Below are 22,469 nucleotides of genomic sequence, written 5' to 3' on the forward strand. Positions count from 1 at the left end.
TACCTCTTCTCTTCGCACCTCGGAAATATCAATCCTTATACAGCCTGACGCCGTGACGTCAGGCAATAATATCAATTTTGGGTATAAGGATATTGCATTAAATTTTGTCTTTTTGATAAAAAAAAAAACATTCTTATCCTTCATCTCTGACTCTCACGCACATGAATTATAATTTATTTGTACCGAAAATTAAAAACGTTTGACCATTATTTTTCTCGTGTAATATTTGAAGCTGATTTGTGTATATTTCTTTTAAAATAAAAATGTTTAATTAACTACTAGTATACTCTTCTACTTAAAAATAAAAATATATCATGTTAAAATTCGTGAGTATTTTCCTTTGACTCATTTTGGCGGAATTACTTAAAAAATGCCTCAGTTTTCTTTTTCTTCACTATGTAAAACATGCTGAAAAGAATGAAATAGCCACAGCACCCAAGCGTTCAATCTAAAGGAATTTTCTGCATCAAAATATTTTAATACAGATAAAGACTATATAGAAAACCTAGTTAAACATTTCTTTTAATGGAATCGTACATGTACTACTAACAGATTTGACCCAATTTGAGTTTTAGAAACTCATTGAAACTTTTCAATACACGTGTGCACTAAATGTTTTTTCGGTAGTTGTATTAACTTTCTCGAATTACACCGCAGAAATAAGATTTGTGACATAATTGGTGTTTGCCAGTACTTATTGATATGCACCATATTGTTCAGAGATAAGATCCGCCAAATTTCCGTACATACGAAAATTAATATCAACTGTACTAATTAACACCTATTATGATAATTCCTACAATAAAGTAGCCGACAGAGGGTCGGGGATTTCCAGTTGTATATTTTTAGACGAATTGGTACAGTTACATAACTTGCTCAGTGGCGCTGTATTTCGTAAGCTTAGCGCTGTTAATATCACTCCTTGAAATTGAATTCGTCATTTTGAAATCGAACATAATATACAACATTTATTTTAAAAAATATAATCACCTTTAAAAAGAACCATATATATTACACCACGGAGATAATTAAGGTCAACAATAGGAGCCAATGCAAAGGCATTATAGAACTCCATTTGTTTACATAATTTATCATTAATCATAGAGGGCGCGTTAGGGGCGCGTTTAAGATCTTAGTGGTAGATGGAATTTAAGCATAGAAACGAATTTCGAACAAGAATTTTGCTAGCCTAGCAGCCACGTAAAGAATTTGTATTATAGATATTTATGCTAAGTGATAATTTGTAATAGAATTAACAATTTACAGATAGACGAGCTGTGTTTTCAAAACGATTGAGCATGTAGCATTAAACTACGCGTAAGTTTACTGGCAACTATGGTACTGAACGCAGCCATATATACGGCCGGTAGAGGTCGTTGATAAAAAGATCATGCAAATCATCATGGAATCTGAAGACACCCTAATAATCGCTTGCGCATGCGCGCTTAGCGCTTAAAAATTGTGCCTGTCAGAACTGTACTATTTGTTGACCAAAAATAATTCAAATTTTATGTTTAAATTATTCATTTTCTTTTTTATTTATTTATTTTTCATACAAATGAAGTAACATTGCTTTTTTTTTATGCCTAAACGGCATGTAAATTAATATACATAAAACATTACATCATGCATTCCATAGACAACATTTAAAAAAGCATTAAATATTAAAGTTGCAAATGGATCTAATCCAGGCCACCTTCTTATACAGATATTTCACTTTTATATTAAAATCATGTCCCTTTTTTCAATCTCCCATTCTTCATAACAACACCGATAGGTGCATATTTAGGTTCATACTTAATATAAACTTCAGGGCAAAAAAGCTGGCTAATAAATAATAATGAACTACATTAAAACTGGGCTCATCATACTGATATCCTAGAATAACCTGCAAAGCAGGAAGACTTAATTGTCAAGTCACCCGTAGATTTGACCACCAGCAACTGTCATAAAATATTAAATTAAAGACTGAATGATGTATATAAATTAATCTATGATCAACATTAACTTCAAAATAACAGCACTTCTGTCTTGTCAATAACCACACACATCACGTGTAGAAATAATGAGATCACGCTAATCAAGACGGTCCACGAGCACAGGTGATTGCACAGAACGTCAAAATGTACAAACAGAACCACAGACCAGGCTCTTCACAATTGAAAGCTGCATAAATCTTGGGAGTTTGTTTTTTTTTTGTAGCTAGTAATTGTTATCCTCTGCCCACTTGGATTTTGGCAGTTTAAGGGAGACAACTCCGTGGATAAAGAAATGGAAATGCTTCTTCTCAGTTATGGATTTTTATTGCCTTTTCTAAATAATTGTACCTAGTCCGTTTAGGGGTTTTATTGACATGGTCCAGACCCAGCCATGGCCGTGCTTGCATGTTTGCACCTGAAAGTAAGGAGACCATACACTTTACAAATGAACAGATTGGAAAAAATTCTCAGTAGGTGACAATTTTATTTTTAAGACTCGAGCAACGTACCTTGTATCGAATGAGGCCTGAAAATGTCGAGGTCAACTCGAATGTTCTGATCCTCATCTGATATGTGTTCAACTCTCCCCATCACTACCACAGCAAATTTGTACTGAAAATGAAATTTCCATAATCTGTGTATTTTACATAGCTTCCCTTTATTTTACATTCATTTGTGGTTTTCATTTACAGCATGTACAAAACCAAATAATCCTTAAACTAGCCCATAACAACCTAATTATCAGCAAACTGAACCAGAAATCTCTAACAAGAAAGCAGCTCTATTTGTTTGAATTTACAACAAATGGAAAACTTCACTCGGAACTATTCCAACACAAGTGAATAGAATAATGATACTTGGTTAAGAATCTATATCTGTGGATTTTTTTTTTTTTAATCAGAGTAAAAATTTAAGGAGAGTATCATATGTGAAATTTGGTGAAGATTTTGTTACAAATATGTCAATGAATATAAACTTCTGAATATTGGCAGGCTAAAGCCAATATTTTAGGTACTTAAACATCTGGTTTCACTTATTTTTAAATGCAATGATATAAGTCACAATACATCATACCATAATGTAAAACCTAATATTTACATTTGCCGTGTTTTTCTACTAAGCCAACTGTGAAAATGATTTGAATATCATTTTCGTGTATACTCATGCGTAGAAATATATACAGAGAAACAAGTGTTAACATGACATCACAATAAGGCAACAGCAACGTCAGTAAAGTATAACGATATAGGGCAGCCAGAAATTCTAATATCGAGCATATTTGTGGTGCTTCCAAACATGTAAAATGTAAATATAAGGAATATTTTTAAGTCATGCTAGTGTGCTTCATGAAATATGCCTACGTGACAAGTCTGTTTGATTCACATATCCAATAACTCACACAAAACTTAAAAAACATCCCTTATATAAATAACTTTACACACTCAGATGCATCTCCAAAATTTTAAGAAAATCAAGTAAACACAAACCTTTTCAAATTCTTTGTCAGGAATATCTAATTTTTTCTGAACTCTCTCCTTCACAGCAGAAAATGGTTCATTCTACACAAAAAGAACATCATCATTCATTGCATATTGACTGAACTTTTTAAAAACAAGATGTGTTTGTGAAACACTATGTGCCCGGCAGCAACAAAGTTAGAAAAACATATTTTTAGCATATACGTCACAGTCAAGGTCATTGATCTAGGTGTCATTTGAAAGAACTTGATTAGTGATAGTGTTAAATCTAGACCCTAAAAAGGGCATGGTAATCAAGGAATCAAAAGGGCACTTTGTGTCGCGAAGGTTCACGAGGGCACTTTTAAAACAAATGTATTAAAATGTCTTTATAAAGATTATATTAATCATTAATTTTTACATACTTTAACATTTTTAATTACCTTTAATATCCTTTCATACTGAAATCTTTATTTAAACAAGTAATTTAAAGATAAATTCATATATCTGTATTCCATTCATTTTTTAAAAAAAATATCAACACAATTAGCACACCTGGGCTGACATGACAATTATTGAAACAAAAAAGGATATAAAAAAGGCATTTACATCCAATTTCTTTAATCAAAAAAGTAGTAAAGTTACACTTGAGAAAGTAATGGTATTAATCTAGCTGAAACATCTTCAAAAATTATTAAAGTTTGGAGGTATGTTTTTTTTTACCAACTTGGACTGTGTTATTTGTGTAGTAGTACAGTCAATTTAAAAATACTTTTTTCAGGGAAGAGGGGGAGGGACATTTTGAAAAATACATGTAGAGACCATTCTATTTACTTGGAAAATATTCTACCAACAGGATAAAGTGAAAACTGGTCTTACTCCCAATATATTTTTAAAAAAAAAAAAACTCTGGCTTTAATTAGAAACATTGACCCTCAGCTTATCAAATCTATCAGTTCAATCAAAGAAACTAACTTAACTGTTGTTTTTAAGCCTTTTTATAACATTACATTCAGTTTTTTTGGTGCACTGTAAGTATTTTATTCAGATAAAATATCTGTTTTTTCTTCAAGTTCAACTATGTGTTTTATTAGTTCTACTTTCTGTTTAAAAAACGATCCTGATTTTAATTATTTAATAATTTACAAGTTAATTTATCCTTGGTCTTGGGCTAATTCTTGCATAATAAATGCAATCAAATGACAGTTTCTAAGTTAAATCCTCTTCCCTGACAGCCTGAGGCATGTTAATTAGCCAGGTGGCTGTGTGCGTGCGTTCAAGCGTGAAGTGATTTCCATAATTGTGTAAACAAAGGGATTATCAGCATGCACTGAATACACGAACAGCAAAGGAATATTGCCTAAACTGGGCATATTCATTAATTTTGGGTTAGGAAAAAAGGGCATGGTGCTGGAAAAAAGGGCATGGCGCCGAGAAAAAGGGGCATGGCGCCGCGCCATGCTAGTTTGCTTTAGATTTAACACTAAGTGAAGTACGCATACCAAATATGAAGTCTCTATCTCTCATGGATCAAAAGTTATGGTGAAGGTTCAAAAAAGCTATTTTTAGCATAAAGGACACAGTCAAGGTCACAAGGTCATTGACCCTGGTGTCATGTGAAAGGGCTTAATTAGTGGAGTATACAAGCCAAATATTAAGTATCTATCTTTCTTCGTTCAAAAGTTATGGCGAAAGGATAAATTTTGCCGACAAAAAAGCTATATTTAGCATATAGGTCACAGTCAAGGTCATTGACCATGGTGTCATTTAAAGGTGTACGCACACCAAATACGTAGTCTCTATCTTTTATGGCTCAAAAATTATAGCAAAGGTTAAAGTTTGCAGAAAAAAAACTATTTTTAGCATATAGGTCACAGTCAAGATCACAAGGTCATAGTGGAGTATGCATACCAAATATGAAGTCTAAACCATTCATGGTTCAAAAGTTATGGTGAAGGTTAAAGTTTGCAGACAAACAGATAAACAGACAGACAGACAGGACAAAAACAATATACGCCTCAGATCTTTCGATCCGGGCGCATAAAAATTAACTTGCAAGAAAAGTACTTTACCTGTTTAATTTTCAATAGAAATGGTACTCCAAATGTTGAGAACACCTCCTGAAATAATAAAATAATAAGAAACTTTACATCTTAAAAAGATTTACAAAATATGCCAGATAGGATTACACATCTAAGGAAATATTCCTGGCCAAACTCATATGCATATCTCCACAAAAGTCAAATATTACTTATACATAAATGTATTATATTAAGTGTATATATTATTTGGCAGAAATTAATATTTGAATGTTAGCAAATATTTGCTTTGGCAAATACTGAATACACTGTGCTCATAATTATTGGTATGCACAACATTATATTAGCATAAAGTAGTGGTGTGCTTGATGTAGCTGTACCTTCTGAAAATGAGCCACGGGGATTAATGTCTCATTGGAATTCAGTGTCACTTCGTCTAGTGGTATTTCTTCTATTCGGAAACTCTTTGTTGACCCCTGAGAGCTCAACAGATCCAGCAGGGTGTCTTCCCGTTGTATGGAATAGATCTTGTAACTGATGACCTCCAACAATCTACAAAACAATCAGCATAGGATGCACCTCAAAAGTATTGAAATTCTTATACAGTCCTTATTGAAGTCCTTATACAGTCTGACTGACACTTTTATTTCCAAAACTTCGTATAAATGTATCTGATACATTTTGCATATTTTTGAGTTCCAAAATTACTGGAAAATCCCCATACAATATGTTCCTGTCTTTTTTAGCCCCCCCTTCTATGATCCCTCTTGTTTACCTAAGCTTTCCTGACCCTCCTTCTGCCAGAGTCACCTGTTTCTTGGCTTCTTCCAACAGATCGGACACTCTTCCACTTTTGTTGGGGTACAGCACCAATTCCTTCTAATATCATACAAAATATTAACATAATCAAACAATGAGAGACTATTTCAATTAACAATTCAAGTGCAGTGCAGCACAAAACAAATGCAATAATTCAAAACAAAAATTTCAAAAGCACTCTTGATGAGCTAGAAATATAACTGAAATCTGCCCTTATCCAGAATCATGAAAAGCAGAATGTACATGTAGGTCACAGGCATCTCTAAATGTTGCATATATGTGTTCCGTATTTGCATGTTATTAAATGTTCATCTTTCTGAGTGTAAAACAACACTACTGATATTCTTTTCTCAAACTTAATTTTAATGACCCATACACTAAATCTGCAAGTTTGGTTTGAATTATGCTGGTTGCTATGAATGTTAAACAAAATATTCTTTTGTGTACAGTTTTCACACTGATACTTGAGAATAACCTTGTCAGTTGTCAAAACTTTATGCCTGGCTGTTTTACAATGTCTACTAATTCCTGAAAAAATTCAGAGCCTGTTTTATTTCATTATTTGTAAATAATGCTAAACTTACCTCCTCCTTCAATTTGCTGTTGACCCACGTGCATTTAAATTGCTTCTTGTTTTCTAACTCATTGATTCTTATATTTAACTGAAAAATAACATGGAAAAACAAAATCAGGAAACACAACAACAAAATGTAAACATGACAAGATTAAACTACACTTTAATCTCCAAACACTCTACTTTTTATAACATACTTAATTGTATATAGTACATCATTCCCTTTGCTGTGTAGGGATTATAACAGAGCAGAGAAAAATTAAGAAAGACAGTTAATATTCCTCTTACCTGTTGATAAAATAATTTCCTAGGTTGTTTGGGTTTTGAGTACAACAGAAGATCTTTCAAATTTCCATCAAAAGTACATTTAATTGCACTGCCTGGACCTTCTCGATAACTGCAAAAAGAAAACCAATCAAATTCATCAAAATGAATATTTCATATATTTGCTTAGTCTGCATCTTTTCTGCACTTGAAATTTCCTGCAATTACAAGCTAATTTGATCTTTAATTTTCAGATACTAGTATGTATTTTGTGCATTTACTGTTAAGAAAAAAAGATCAAACAAAAGAATAAGAACTCTACATCATCACTTATACAGTAGAACCCGTTATTACGATGTTCACTTTGTCACGGTAAAATATAGTAATACCGAGGACAACGTAATAAAAGTTCCCAATAAAATCCAGTAAAACATTGTTTGGAAAACGTGTTATTATTGTAGTGTTACTCGCCGGAATTTTATATTCTCCGGTTTCATTTTTTACTTTTACTGTAAATCACATACTTCCATGTACTTACATGTGCATTGTTAAATTGAAGTGTTTTGTGCCATAGAACACCATAGGAGTAAGTAATCATTGTTATAATTATGTATGCATTAAGCGGTACCATTGTATTACCATTTAGCTTTGATATTTTCTGCATTTAACTTGTATTTTCTTATATTTTGAAATGCTGACAAGTTTGTAGCTAGGTAGGCCTATAGTAAATTATTATGCTTCCTGTCAGTTTGTCTCTATATAACCCATACCCTACTATTCTCGCATAGTGGTCTAAAGATTTATATAGCGTAAGCATACTATGCCGAAATAGAGCACACCTTTGACTTTTTTTTAGAAAATTTGATTGTACTCACGATTGGGCTCGAACTCTCAACTCGGCAGTATGTAGGATTAGAAATCCGACGCGCTACCGATTACACTACATTATCTGTTGTTATTTAAGAAGAGATTTTACGTATATAAAACACAGTATTTGTACCGTAACCACACACACAAATAAAATAAATTTCTTCAATTCCAAAACATTTAAAATTCGTAAGGAATTTTAAGAGCAATCCGGACATTCCCGTACATATGCTCAAATTCTTTATTTTACACTACAATATCAAGTCACGAAAGCAAGGTCTATAAAACGCTTAAAATGATAGGAAATGTGGGTGAAAGTGCAAAGCGCACTTCACATGATTTCTCGTCTGCTTTGGAAAGTGCAAGCTCAAGTAAAGGTGCACAATGTCTAGATTTGGAAAGATAAAGCCAAGTGACTTTAAAGAAAGTTATTTTGTGTCGGCAAAAACGAAACATGCTACAAATTTTTCTATTAGAATATTTACAGACTTTTTGCGTGAAAGGGGAGAGAAATCGATATAATGAAATACAACAAAACTGATCTTTGTGAATGCTTACAGGATTTCTACAGCAATGTAAGAACAAAAATGGGGGAACTTTACAAAAAGAACTCTTTGTTAAATATACGTCAGGGGATTTGCAGGTACATGAAAGAAAACAGTTCAACAATTGATATTATCAGTGACCCGGGTTTTGGCCCTGCAAACAGCTGTTTTTCGTCCCTTTTAAGAAAAACTAGGGCAGAGGGCAAGGGGGGAGTCGACCACCACCCTGCTATTTTGGCAGAAGATATAAGAAAACTTTATGAGCATAAGCTAGCTTTTAATACTGCTACACCGCAAGGACTTCTAAATAAAGTAATTTTTGAAATTGTGTTATATTTCTGCAGAAGAGGACAAGAAAACCTTCAAAATTTGAAGGTACATGATTTCGAAATCATGTCAGAAAATGGAGAACATTTTGTAAAAAAACTTAATTCTGAAATTTCGAAGAATCATCAGGGAACAACGAATGAGACAGAGAGTTCAGGGGCACGTATGTACGAGGTAAAAAACTCTCCTCTCTGTCCAGTCAAATCTTTTGAAAAGTACTTGTCAAAAAGACACTTGGGAAGTGATCGACTCTTTCTTCATCCAAAAAACAGCTTCAGTGATGAGGACATACAGTCAATTCTCGAATTATCGCCATTCGATTCATCGCCATTTTCGCAATACCGCCATGATTTCCCAAGAACGTTTTTCCTGCAATATAAAATTCTCCTTATAATGCCAAATTCGCATACCGCCATCCGCCACCCTGTTTTCACAACGTCCATTTTAAAGTGTCAATTATCTCGATATACCGCCACAGGTGCGTGTGGTCAGTGAAGCGCGGCTAATTGGTTGACGCTATCCCTGTTGTAAAGCATGCAAAGGCAGACGAGGTACATGCAATTAAGTAATTTAATTAGAATTAAATAAACAATTTTAACATGAACTGTAATAATAATTTTGTTTTGTTTTATAAAAATCATTTAGTCACGGTTTCGCCACGAGCGGTTGTTGTTAAAGTACGTACGCCGATAACGATATTTGATGATCTCTGCTGTAAACAATGCAAAGTTTGCTGAAAAAATCATTATAGGGTATAAATTGTGACCGTTTCATTAACGATGATGCCATAAACAATGAATTAATTCAAGAATTATATAATTTTTACGTACTACCGGCAATATATCATGACGATCGAACCTGCAGGGTTTTTCCCCCCAATATCAGACGTGCAGATTTACATGCATACACATGCAAGTGTCTTTATTTCATAACTGCACATTTTGTCTTAGCGAAATTGCACATAAAAATTACTTCTTTTTTTTTAAATTTAGAAATATGTTTTTATATACATGTACATGTGATAATAAGAATAGAAACGCTAAATGGTATAAGAGAGGTTACTCTACTTCCTAAAAGATGGGAAATTCAATTCATCGCCAAATTCGTTATACCGCCATGATTTCTAAACTACAGAAGGTGGGGGTTTATCGAGAATTAACTGTAGTATGGTACAGAAATGAACCAGTAGGTTTGAACAAGTTGAAAATATTCATGAAAAATTTGTCTAAGAGTGCGGGTTTAACAAAGGAATACACAAATCATTGCATTCGATCAACGACAATTACACTTTTGAACAATTGTGGATTTGAATCCAGGCATATTGCAACAATAAGCGGTCACAGAAATGAAGCATCATTTGCTAGCTATTGCTATGATACTTCAGGTAACCACTTTTATTATCGCAGTGATGTACTCTATATATAAGTTTAACAAACAATATTATGTATAGTTTTTACAACCATGTACATATTTATCTTTCAGATCAGCAGAAAAAGGCTATGTCAGATGCTATCAGTGTTTGTGTTGGACATAAAATAGAACCTAGTGAAAAAATTACACAGAAAGATGCAGGTTTGTTAAATTTTTATTTAGAGAGAGGGGTATAGTAATGATTATTGCAACCAAGTTACATTTTGCATGTTAACACTCATATCTTTTTGTAGAAGTAATATAGTGCAGTATACTACATGGACTTAATAATCAAGTTTTGTTTTTTTTTCTTTTAGGGAAAGCTATTAAGTCAGGTGATGGTAAAAGAGGCACTTTAGTTGCAATCCAAAACACATGTACAGTGACAGGTTTGTAAATCTTATTTCACAAGATCTTTTGTTTAGCTCTAATTTAAAGATACTTGTAAATATCTATGTAAGCAGTGATTATAAGTGATGATCAATTTACATGTACTGTATATTTTCTGTTTAACCAGATACATGTACTGAGATGAGTGATAATGATGATGCAGAACTCCTGAGGTGTGCCATGGATATGGAAAATAATTCTAATCAGCAGGCTGTCAAACCTATTTTCCAGTTTTCTGGATGCAATGTCACAATTCAGAACCACTATCATTAACACTTAATTAATTCTGTTACATAAGGCCCTGTGTAAACTACATTACTTAGTCACTGTGTGAAGTTAAATTCATGAAAATAAAATGTTGAATTGGCATTTCGTATCATATTATACAAAAACAGTCAGCATAATAGTAATAATAGTGTCATTATTTGGATGTACTATGCCGAAATAGTATTCAGGGTTTGACACATAGTGCACTTGCCTCCGGCTCGTGCACCCTGTGTCAAACCCTGAATACTATTTCGGCATAGTACATCCAAATAATGACACTATTATATAAATATGGATTATCCTATGATGTACGTTATATCTTAGGAATGCTATTGAATTATGCTATATTAGGTATATAAATACAATCTGGCTTTAACTTAAAGAAGAGTAGATGTAAGCTGTTTAGTATGTCAGATTTCTAATGTGTAAAACTGAGTTTTTCATTTAATTTTGGAAAATGGCATAGTGTAAATTTTGGATTGTCAGTCTATCTGATATGTGTCAGCTGTTATATTTCTGTCTTGAATCTTGAGCTTATTGTAACACATTGTCATTGTTTGTTACAGTTTTCACCCTCTACGAGGAGCAATAAAATTTTGGTTGCACCAGAGTTTGTTCTTGCACAATTATATTAGGCGGTGTATTTTTCTCCTTCTATCTCCTTTTTATGCTCAAATTCTTAACAAATATGCTATATACACTTAATTCATTGATTACTTATCTTTAAAACTTATTTTCATGATGCTATTTCTTCTTTTTCCATCATAGTAAAAGCATAGGGCACATTTTTAAATAGAAACTTCGACAATCTTCTTTTTATTGCCGCCATTTTCTGTAACATGTACTTTCACTTTTGTTTCTGTACACTGTTAAAACGTTTGTAGTGGAGTTCAAATTTTGTCCTAATTATGTTTGATACCCAAGCTATTAATTCACGCAGTTTATTTGCAAACGAAATTACACATTATTTGTACCTGTGTACAGCATACATACATAATATTAAATATAACCTTTTATTTATTAAATTAATTTATTAAACTAAGTATGAAATAAAGAATAAAAGAATTTTTAAAAAATTACAGAGATAAATAAAGAAGAAGCTAGATTTATGAGTAAACTTTAATTGTTTAACAATGGCTTTGGCACGTCTCCAAATCTGCTGGGCTCGCTGGAACATTCCATGTGGGTGCAATCAAGCGTCACTAATCACCTAACTGCCCTGTAAGTTAACACTCTCTCAGAGCACAGGTGTTCCAATGTTTATTTAGCGTCTCCTTAAGTGTCTACCAGCAATCAACACTGAATAAACACGGAGTGTAAAAAAATTTGACAGAATTTTTACATTGTAATACTGAGACCTGGCGATTTTGGACAACGTAATAAATGGTTCTTTTTTGTATAGATTTGTTAAGAAATGGTTTTGTGCTTTGAATTTACAACGTAATAAGCGTTCTATCATATAAAACCGTCACCGTAATAGCGGGTCTCTACTGTACATAAGCATAACTCTTGAAGTAAACCGACCTTTGAGTTTTGAAGAACTGGAGTAGATAGGGATCTGTCTGTAGATACTGGGCCACAGCGTTAGCCATCTGATCGTAGTTCATCCTCATTGACAAGTCCAGTGAGAAGCCCGGGTCACTGGGATTAAGTTTATCACAGAATATCACCTCAACCCTATAGTACAGGTCCCTGAAAACACGAAGGTTTGAATATTTAATGCATACATGAGCAGTCACGTTCTTATGCATAAAGTATTCTATCTTTATGATACAACTCTTTTTATACCCCAATGGACAACAAAAGATTCATTTATACCGGGTATTAAGTTATAACTTAATCAACTTTTATTTAAATGCTTATTATCACCCAGCTTTACTTCCTCCTCTTATTTGCAAAAACTTCTTGCTAGGAACCATACCTATATATTTACATGTGTATTTATGTAGATTATTACTGCAGTTCTAAAAATTATAAGTTGCTTTTGGACTTCAAACTGATGAATTGCAAGAAAATGTGATTGTAATCAGTTTTGGAAGGAAGAATTAAACTTCACTACAATATTATATTTACTATATTTGCCTTAACTTTATGTTTTACAATCACCTATCTCTCTCTCACATCTTTTACTCTTTCTCTCCAGACATAGATCTCCAATGTAGTCTTACTTGAAGTATTCCTTGACAGTGGGTAATTCATACTGCTGAATATCAGGGTCGTCCCTTTGAAAGACAATAATATCACCGTCCATCAGTTCCTCAAGTGTCTTTTCCAGAGGAAGATTGACGTCGTCTATCAGTTCTACCAGATTGGGCTTCACCTCCTAAAAGGGGGATTCAGATAATCAAACGATTTAAAATAAAATGCAACATTTTGAAATAAATTGCGACAACATTTGATAGATTTTCACACAACACCTTAAATGAAGTGATATCTGTGAGAAAGATGAAACTTATCAAATATAATATTAGACCAAAACCATTTAAATTCATATTTTCTTGGTTTCAATTTGGTGATTTTATTTACCTCAAAGAGTATTAGAGGGGTGTTTAGAGGGAAACCTGCTCGTCTGCACAAGTCTGGAACCAATTCAGCTGAAATTCAAATAATTTGGATAACTATTGATTTTTTTCCTTGAATTTTTTATTATTCAGTTAAATTATACATGAAAGACCACTTCCCTTCAAAAATGCATTTAAAAGATACATTTGAGTTAAATATCAATCAAATTGCCGATGTAGCCCATTGTGGCAAAAAAGTTATACAATATAAACTAAATATTCTAACCAAACAAATGTCAAATGGTATGTTAAAACCAGAATTAAATAATTCATAATTACAGAAAAATACTGAATATAATTTCAGCAAATCTACAATAGAACATGCAGCATGTACTTACAAACTTTGGCTGAGATTGGCACATACATATGACCACAAAAAGAGATAGAGGCCGACTTTGGATCGTATAGCTTGATAAATATTAATACATCATCTGAAAAATAAAACCTATTGGTGAGAGAGGGGGAAAGGGAGAAAAAGAGTCACTGTATAGCATAGAGAATACTTCACATCTTTTTTAAAAAATAATTTCATTTGTTGAATTGAGTATGACTACTTGTAGTTTCTCAACATACTGTCTTTATCAAAAATAGGAAGTTCTGGCAGGCCACTCTCTGGACTTAGAGTTTCCACCCATACCGTCCATGGACTCTCGTTCTCTGCCACCTCCTGCACCTATTAATTTGAAAAAAAAAAAGACGTTTTCAAATTATGTAATGCTTGACTTTTCAAAAATGCTGTAAATAAATGTATGAATAAATGCAGACTGCAGATAACTTGTTTGACTTATCTTTACTAAGAGCGAGTACAATTTAAAGGACCACAAAGTTCATTTCTGTAGGGTGTCCTTTGTCCATTTCATTTCATAACGCATTTCTAGTCCTCATCAAAGGGATAAGTTAAACAGTTTTTCAATTATCGAATTTACTAAATATTGCTACATTTTTCAAAAAGGAAGTCCAGTTATGGTGTACATTCTCATCTTTTGTAAAATTTATGTAATTTCTCTTACCGTTTTATGTGCATTTGTATCCATATCTAGAAATGTTGGCCTAACTGTTTGATTCTGTCGACTCTGTACCGGCCACACTCGCATCTGCTGCACTGGATACTTCTGTTGGATTATAGAAGATACACAATACACTCCCCTCATAGTTATTTACTTTACATTCCTGCTATTCTTTTGACACATGAAAAAAGGAGAGATACATACCATATTTTCAGCAATTATATCCAAGAACTCTGACATAGAACAGGACTTTTTCACTTTAAATGTCCGAAAATTTACTCTATCTGGATCAAACAAGTCATTTCCTTGATGTCCATAAAAATTGTCATTTGTCACAACTTGAATTGTCATGTATAAGTGGGCCTCGGTTCTCTCCTTCCTCTTCTGGGCTTCAAGTCTCCTACAAATAGAACCACCTTTGATCAAACTTTACCAGAACACTGGGTTCAGAAGTAGACATATTCATTATCAAAATGAGAGACTACAGTTTTCCCTGTATTGCAATTTGCACTCAATGAATCCATGAAAAATAAAGATAATGATTGTTACAGAGAAAGCACATTGTAAGTGTACTTTTTGCTACAGTCATAGATGTAATGCCACAGAATCTGAATTTCTCTTCAACCTATGGGTAGAAAATCAGTAAAATCACACAGATTACGAAGATCACTATTACAAATCTTTGCTGTTTTTTAAATTACATTGAGGTAACTTCCATGGAAAATTTGTGACCACATACATAGCGTTACTTACCCCGCATGGAAAAAAAAACATGCCTATAATATTTTATAGTTTGATACATGTACACACCTTTCTTCAGCTAATCTTTCAATTAAGGTCTGTGGAATGTCAGCTTCTGTTACCTCACACAAAACATCATCTATAAAAAAAAATATAATCAGATTTAAACCTTCTCTACTTATAAACATGTTTCTATATGAAGTTCACACATGCAGGTTTAACTAATTGAAAAAAAATTGAAAAGAGAATTACACCTGGTCGCAAACCCTGTTCACAAACCCAAGCAGATTAACATATTTTAGACTTTCCCTAAAATCATGTTACAAAAGTACATTAAGACACTTACTTAACCAGCTTTCTCATATGTACACCAACATGTAGGCGTTTTTACTTACTTAAGCAGCTTTCTCGTATGTACACCAACATGTAGGCATTTGTACAGTGTTTGACGGCCACCTCCTCATCATGTCCTCCAAAGTTGTTGTCTACGGCTTCCTGCTTTGTACACCTTGAGACCACATCATCATCAAATTTGCACCACTAAAAAAAATATTTTCTCAGTATCACACAGTTTGTACTTATCACATTCACTTTACTCTGAATTTTACATGTATATCTACAATTTCTATCAAGTTATTTTTTAAATAGAATATTGACAGCAGGGCTCAACATTAAGGTATGTCCGACCGACTGACTAGTAAAAGTTCGGTTCAGTCTAGTTTATTTCGCCTCAAGGTAGCCCAACTGGTCGTGTAATAATATCCCTCAGTACATTTCTGAACAGTTGATTTTGTTTGTACATGTATTATCAATTTGTTAAATCAGGTCTCACTTTCATTTTTTGATCCCGATGAAAATTATTCACAATTTAAAATATTCCTGAAAAGGAAAATGAAAGAAAACTCTACTTTTTACTGCATCAAAATTGTTTTCACTGAATTTGTTTTCATATTATTAGAAGAATTTTACATATATTATTATTTCGCCAATGTATTGACTAAAAAGACAAAATCTACTATAATTAAGAGTTATCCTTCCTGCTAGGTCATGTTTACGCGATGTATGATTTAGAATCGATTAGAAATACATCTCCCTTTTTGAGATACATTTTTTATTCAATATGAATTAAGAATATTTTGGTTCATGAAAAAAAAAAAAATTAATTACTTTAAAAAAGAAACAAGTTATGAAAACCATCAAGTAGATTACATTGACAATGTCGTTGTACGACTTTGGTTTCTTCGGTGGAGGAAAAAATGAAAAAAGACTAATATTGTCACTGAAACATGATTACTTCCTTTAAAAATGTCTAATATATATTTATTTCATGTACATGTATGATCATAATGTAATTATTTTAGCCAAAAAAAAAAAAAACCCAACAAACTATTAATGTACAATTATTCAGTGATTCACAGATATAAGGTCAGGTCTAGTGAAGTTGAGATTGGGTAAAAATTTTCAATAACTAGTCCAACTGGTCTAGTTTGTTTTAAAGTTAATGTTGAGCCCTGCACAGTGACAAAAATTGATAGAGGTTTTCCTTTGAAAAAAAATTATAGCTTCCTCAGGGAAATTCTGGTGCAATGGCCAATGATCTAACAAGTTACCTTGCCATCCCCCTTTGGAGCTATGTACACCACATAATGACCCCCATGGTTGTCTCCACTGTGAACCAGCACAGCGTGTAGAATGTAGCTGGCGGGAGTCTTGTCCTTCTTTTCTTTGGGATTCAGAAACTTGTCTAGAATTAGTCGCTCAGGAAATTCAAACCTAAATGTCAAGAAGATCCGAGTTCAATGACAAAATTTAAATCAGTGATAAAAAAAATTCAAATTAGTACAAAACATTTCTTTGATGGCTTACCTGTCATTGATTTTGACGTAGGCATCAGCCATTGGATCGTACATAAACCGTAATAAATGAAGATGAAGTACTGGAGGGAAACTCAAAAAGGACACTCCCTTCTCAGCTTCCTATAAAAAGCAAAGATTAACTCAATCCTAATTTATACATCAATCATCTGTATTTCTCCTTTTTAGAGATGTTTCTTTCTCTTTTATCCCTTGACACCCCCTTTAGTACTTGTATAAAGGATTCTAAGGTAGTTTTTCATACAAAATTTCTTAAGGAATGTACAATACCTGCAGCCCATTTTCGCCTGCATCATATTTATTCTCTCCGTCCAGAGACTCCACTTTGATGTAATCTTGAAACGATTCATACACTGAAAGAAGAGGACAAATACAATCTGGATTACAATTTCTTCACACAAATTTCTCAGCAAAATAAAAATTAACCAAAATAATTGAGCAGTATGTTGACTTTTAAGTATTCTTGAATTTACTAGAAATGATTTATAGACTAATATGAGAGGATAAAAAAGTTTGATTAAAACTATTTCTTTAACAAATTTCTTTGGCAAAATAAACAAAGAAGGATTTATTGAATGTCGTGCAGACAATATCCTACCACTTTTTTTGCCTTTCAGATTTAACTGAATGTCATAAAAGGCTTCCTCTTTACTGGAACAATAATCTATGTGCTTACATCTTATATAGGACTGAAATACAAAGATTATATTTCAGTATATTAATCAATTCTACCAACATCAAGTATCCAATATGTTTCAATAGTGACAAATGACTAAATCACTTTAAAAAAAAATCAAGAGAAAGTATTTCTCACTCATGTTTCTAGTCATCATAATTCAACACTTACCAAAGTTTTACCCTCAAACAGCTTGGGAATTGTATTTTCTACTACAGTTGCTTTCATTTTACTTTCCATGTTTTCTAATAACTACAATACAAAAACAAATGTATATGCATACAAAGAAAACTTTTCATGAAAGAACAATTGACACAGGAAATGCACTTTCATGTATTTTCTGTCTTCATGTTTTAAGACCTGAAAACCTGATAATGACCGAACTTCTTGTCATTTTAACAGCTTTATAAAGTCCCTTACCACACGACAGAGTTCTTGTACATCATGCTGCATGAATGTGTCTAGTGTTTCCCACCTGTAAAAGACAAACAAACATCTAACAATGCTGAAATATTCTATAGTACATGAGAGCTGTAGAATTTGGATATTAAATCTGTCCCAACAACTTAATTGGCTATTGGGATATAAACAGGGTGGTGGAGTCAGATCAATGATTTAACTAAATAATGTTATGGCTGGAAAATAAAAATTATTGTTACAGATATAATAGGATACTAAGTAGATGATTATTTAGTTTTGTTGTTTAATCACATACAAAAAGCTCACCCAAAAGATTTTGTTAATTTTTTGGTTCCTACTGGTTTATCGCTGAATTGGAGTTCATAGAAGACACGTTGTAGTGCCAGAGGTACACTCCTCTCACCATCATCGGACTCCGTGGGCATCAGGTACACTGCCTGTAGTAAAAACAATCAAAACATGTACCATTATAATGCCGAGACTTGGTGTACCTTAATTTTACACTATATAACCATTTATGTTGTACAGGGACCAACAGAGTGGTAATCAAAGAAGATATCATGAAAATTGTGTAAAATTTACATATTCAAAAGTATAAATTATAAAAAAAAAAAAAAAAAAAAACCCATACCTTCCTTAATTTGTTAGTGAAAAACAAAGTTTGTAACAGGGAGTTCATGTAACATGTGGCGCCTTGATTCTTAAGTCCCACGTAACCCGTATGCTTCTTGGAGTCCCAACTGTAATAAAATAACAAGTTTATTACTTGGATAATGAGTTTTAAAAAATTACAAGGCATGATTTCAAAGATAATGAATCTTTGGACAAAATCTACATTTGCATATAGGTTTTCTACAATAGAGGATCACAGAATATGAGGTAATCAATAGAAAAATAAGCATGTTCTTGACATTTCTATTTTTCAAATTTAAACAAGAAATAATCTTAATTGTGAATTAGAAAAATAATTTCAAATCAACAGAGCACTTACCTAACTCCATGAGGAGCATCGGCCTTCACATGGACCTCCAGTGTTATCCTATCATCCACCACAAACCCTTTGTTAGGATCCAGCAGATCCTGTGTATCAAAAAAAAATTATTAAATTCTATACCATCTTTATTAACTTTAATTTTCAAGCAAGAAACTGATATACTCACATTCCATACAATGAAATTACTGTAACCCCAATCATTTTCTTTACTGTAAAACAAGTGTTGGATTTCTGGAAAAGAAAGCAAATGTTGATAAATCAGCCAGAAATTGTCATAAAATCATCAAATCCCATTACAATAGAAATATTCTTTCTTAATAGGAATAAGTGAAAATGAACTAGCATTTAAAATGTAATGTCATAAATCACTTTAGCAATACCTCTTTGAAATTAGCAATATTATGAACTCTCTATACTGCACACTACAGAGTTCTGATTATATGATATTTTTAAGCAGTTAGAACAATATGCCCTTGTATATAAAATAGACATCAATAGTTATCACTTGATTTGTAATCAAATCAAGTATTCCCTACATTCAAATATGCCACCATGAAAAGGTTTTTATTTGCAATTTAAACATATTTTCCTAAAAGAAGATTTAAGCTTGTTCTTTCATGTCTATAATTAATGATTAGCTAGTGTTTACAGTGGAAAGGGAGATTGAAACATGAAATCTTACTTTTTGTGTGACTTTCCGACTCATTGTTCTGGTTAATAAGCCTAAGAGTGGCTGAGGCATTACACGACCATGACCTAAGAAAAGGTAACATCAAAATAACTGCATTACAGAAGCAAACAAAGTTTAATCTTTTTATGTTGACAAAAAATTTATTTAAAAAAAAGTGCAAATTTAAATTATCTAAAAATGAAACAACTCGTAGATTTGTTACTGAGAGGAAAACTGTTTAAATTAACAGAGAAAACATGAAGTTCTTTAGAAATTGCTTTTCTTTTTCTTACACTTACACTGAATCTGATTCAGCATTACATTGAAGAAAAAAGCCCATAGTTTTTTGGTTGTGTCGGTCTGTGTTGGGTCTAGGTTGGCACATTATTTTCCTGAAATATGTTTTAAAATCGTGTACAAGTAAATAAATGAAAACTCTATTGAAGCCAATCTCATTCCAAATACACTTAAGCTTTTTTCAGTTTATTCAAGCTTTAATTTCATTATAATATAAGACTGGTTTTTAAAACATCATCAAATACATACCATGGAAGATTCCGAACCATACAAGGTGGACTGAGGGCGGTCTCTTTTAATTTACTTATGTTTTCAACAGTATATCGAAACGTAGCTTCTGATCGACACTCATCTGTAAACAGATACTCAAATTAAAAATCATGCAAAACATTTGGAAATATTTAAGCAGCAATCACATTGACTGGAAAGTGGAGCTAAAGATTTTAGCGAGAAGCAAACTAGAACTGTCAATATTAAATCTGTAGGAGAGTAGGAGACAAACTAGAAATCCCCAAACTCAAATTTGCTTCACTGTAATTCTGTGTACTTATCATAAATGCACCACTAACAAAATACTCTACTAAAGGTTGAGATTTTTTCTGGAAGGGGGGGGGGGGGGTTAGGGATTATTGAACAAGGAGAGAAGTATAAGTCTAAGACTTGTTCCACTGACCCTCCTCCATTTCGGCATCCTCCTGACTGGTGGCTCCGTTCCCGTGGATGTCTCCATTCACCTGAGTCATGTTGGCATCATCTCCGCCTTCCTTGTTCTCCTCTAGAAGACAAAATTAACAGTAAATATACACAAAACTTTATAATTATAATCCTCATTGGTGTCAATACAATAATCAGGATACAAAATATTAATAAATTATGATAAATTCCCCAGGAAAACAATTTTAGACCCATAAATATGATAAAGTTGATTTACTCCAACTATTCAAATAAGCCAATTTTATTAATGACATTATAATATCTTGATAGAGGCAACAATGTATTTCATGCACAAATTTGCAGAGTTGTATATATTGTATCATACCAGGATATGGGACATTCATTAAGAAAGTGTTCTGTCATACACGAAAATGAAATAGGGACTAATTCTCCCCATATGGAAAGAAAATCTTTTTTTGCAAATATGTGTTTCTTATACAGCTTAAAACCATCAAAGCTAAAAATAATGAGTGTGTCCTTATGCTTTTCGGCAATCGAATGTGCTTTTACATAAAAAATGTATCAAAATGAAAACTTTAGACAAAGCAGAGTTATGTAAATGCACATTAGCTATTTAAAACTGACTTGTAAGTGAAAGGCAAATCAAACAATGCCCAAAACATACCACCGAGATCATCTTCCTTAGAATGTTTTTTAGAATTTTTAATCATCATCCATGATAACACAGTTTTAAAAGATTCTAGAGCCATTGATTACACTGCAAATGTCTTTAATCCAATATATATATTTGATATATTTGCTATTCTGCAAAACTTCCTGTATTCACATATGCAGATACATTACAAGTACACCTGCAGTTCTATACTACATAAATAGCATCCTTCAGGATTAATTTGCGTACACGGTAGCTTACCCTAGTCATACATATACACAAATTGATTACATGAACAACAGGACGTTATTATTAATTGTGTGTAAATGTCAATTTACATGTGCAATGCAATGAGGAGTTTAGCTATTGCAAAATTTACACGGAGGTCTTACCATACACCTACAACAGTTAATCAAAGATTTATCTTTTAAAATGTATTAACACACCCTTCTTTTGATCAATATCCATTTCCACATCTTGTGTCTTATCTTTTTCACCATTGTCATTCACATGATTCATGGTGTTATTGGAATTATTTATAGTGACCGCTTTATTACGATCTCGCCCAGGAGATTGTGGACTGTTTGGCGGAACGGTCACTTTCGCCTGTTTTCTCACAATCTGCCCAATGTCTGCTGTATAAACCCCTCACAGGGGACCTACATACAAAATATCATGCCTTTCAAAAAAGGCATCGCAAAACTGATCTCGAATGAAAATAAACAAGATGGCGGACGCACGTTGAGGCAGTCTGGGATACTATAATGTACGGATGGCCAAAAAATGTAATTTGTCTTACCCTCTGCACGAGTGACTTTTGCAGTCATTGTATTTTCTTTAGTATCTTTCACAAATTTAAATAATGCTTATTCTTTTCATTCCCAGTGTAAAGCATCATTTTACGTTCCGTAAAACCGTCGTTTTTCGGAATCTTTCGTCACAATGTAACGTTTATACATGCGCA

General features: G+C 32.9%; 2 protein-coding genes across 3 annotated transcripts; one reads left to right on the forward strand and one right to left on the reverse strand.

Annotated features, from left to right (window-relative positions):
• Positions 1–1,519: 1,519 nt before the first annotated feature.
• On the reverse strand, positions 1,520–22,455 carry LOC134241959 (ubiquitin carboxyl-terminal hydrolase 7-like). 2 transcript variants are annotated; one of them, XM_062723972.1, is made up of 32 exons: positions 22,305–22,455; positions 20,852–20,953; positions 20,428–20,530; positions 20,181–20,273; positions 19,894–19,967; positions 19,378–19,442; positions 19,209–19,297; positions 18,849–18,957; positions 18,524–18,654; positions 18,218–18,272; positions 17,969–18,049; positions 17,720–17,810; positions 17,392–17,474; positions 17,114–17,223; positions 16,858–17,020; positions 15,643–15,787; positions 15,317–15,386; positions 14,711–14,906; positions 14,510–14,611; positions 14,073–14,172; positions 13,838–13,930; positions 13,465–13,532; positions 13,107–13,261; positions 12,463–12,630; positions 7,157–7,265; positions 6,879–6,956; positions 6,251–6,354; positions 5,856–6,027; positions 5,509–5,556; positions 3,467–3,538; positions 2,489–2,591; positions 1,520–2,394 (listed from the first exon to the last, which is right to left on the reverse strand). In XM_062723972.1, exons 1-32 carry the CDS (start codon positions 22,330–22,332, stop codon positions 2,288–2,290), a joined length of 3,267 nt encoding a protein of 1,088 aa, XP_062579956.1. In that variant the 5' UTR covers positions 22,333–22,455; the 3' UTR covers positions 1,520–2,287. The 2 variants fall into 2 exon arrangements, with proteins under 2 accessions (XP_062579956.1, XP_062579955.1); XM_062723971.1 differs by lacking the exon at positions 22,305–22,455 and adding an exon at positions 21,952–22,258.
• On the forward strand, positions 10,081–11,040 carry LOC134241962 (uncharacterized). Its single transcript, XM_062723974.1, has 4 exons — positions 10,081–10,255; positions 10,354–10,443; positions 10,599–10,670; positions 10,799–11,040. The coding sequence occupies exons 1-4, from the start codon at positions 10,084–10,086 to the stop codon at positions 10,942–10,944; spliced, it is 480 nt and encodes a 159-aa protein (XP_062579958.1). The 5' UTR covers positions 10,081–10,083; the 3' UTR covers positions 10,945–11,040.
• Positions 22,456–22,469: the final 14 nt, after the last annotated feature.

This window comes from Saccostrea cucullata, unplaced genomic scaffold (assembly GCF_032062105.1).
Source record: "Saccostrea cucullata isolate Sc308-1 unplaced genomic scaffold, CSIRO_AGI_Scuc_v1 ctg438, whole genome shotgun sequence".
Lineage (NCBI taxonomy): Eukaryota > Metazoa > Mollusca > Bivalvia > Ostreida > Ostreidae > Saccostrea > Saccostrea cuccullata.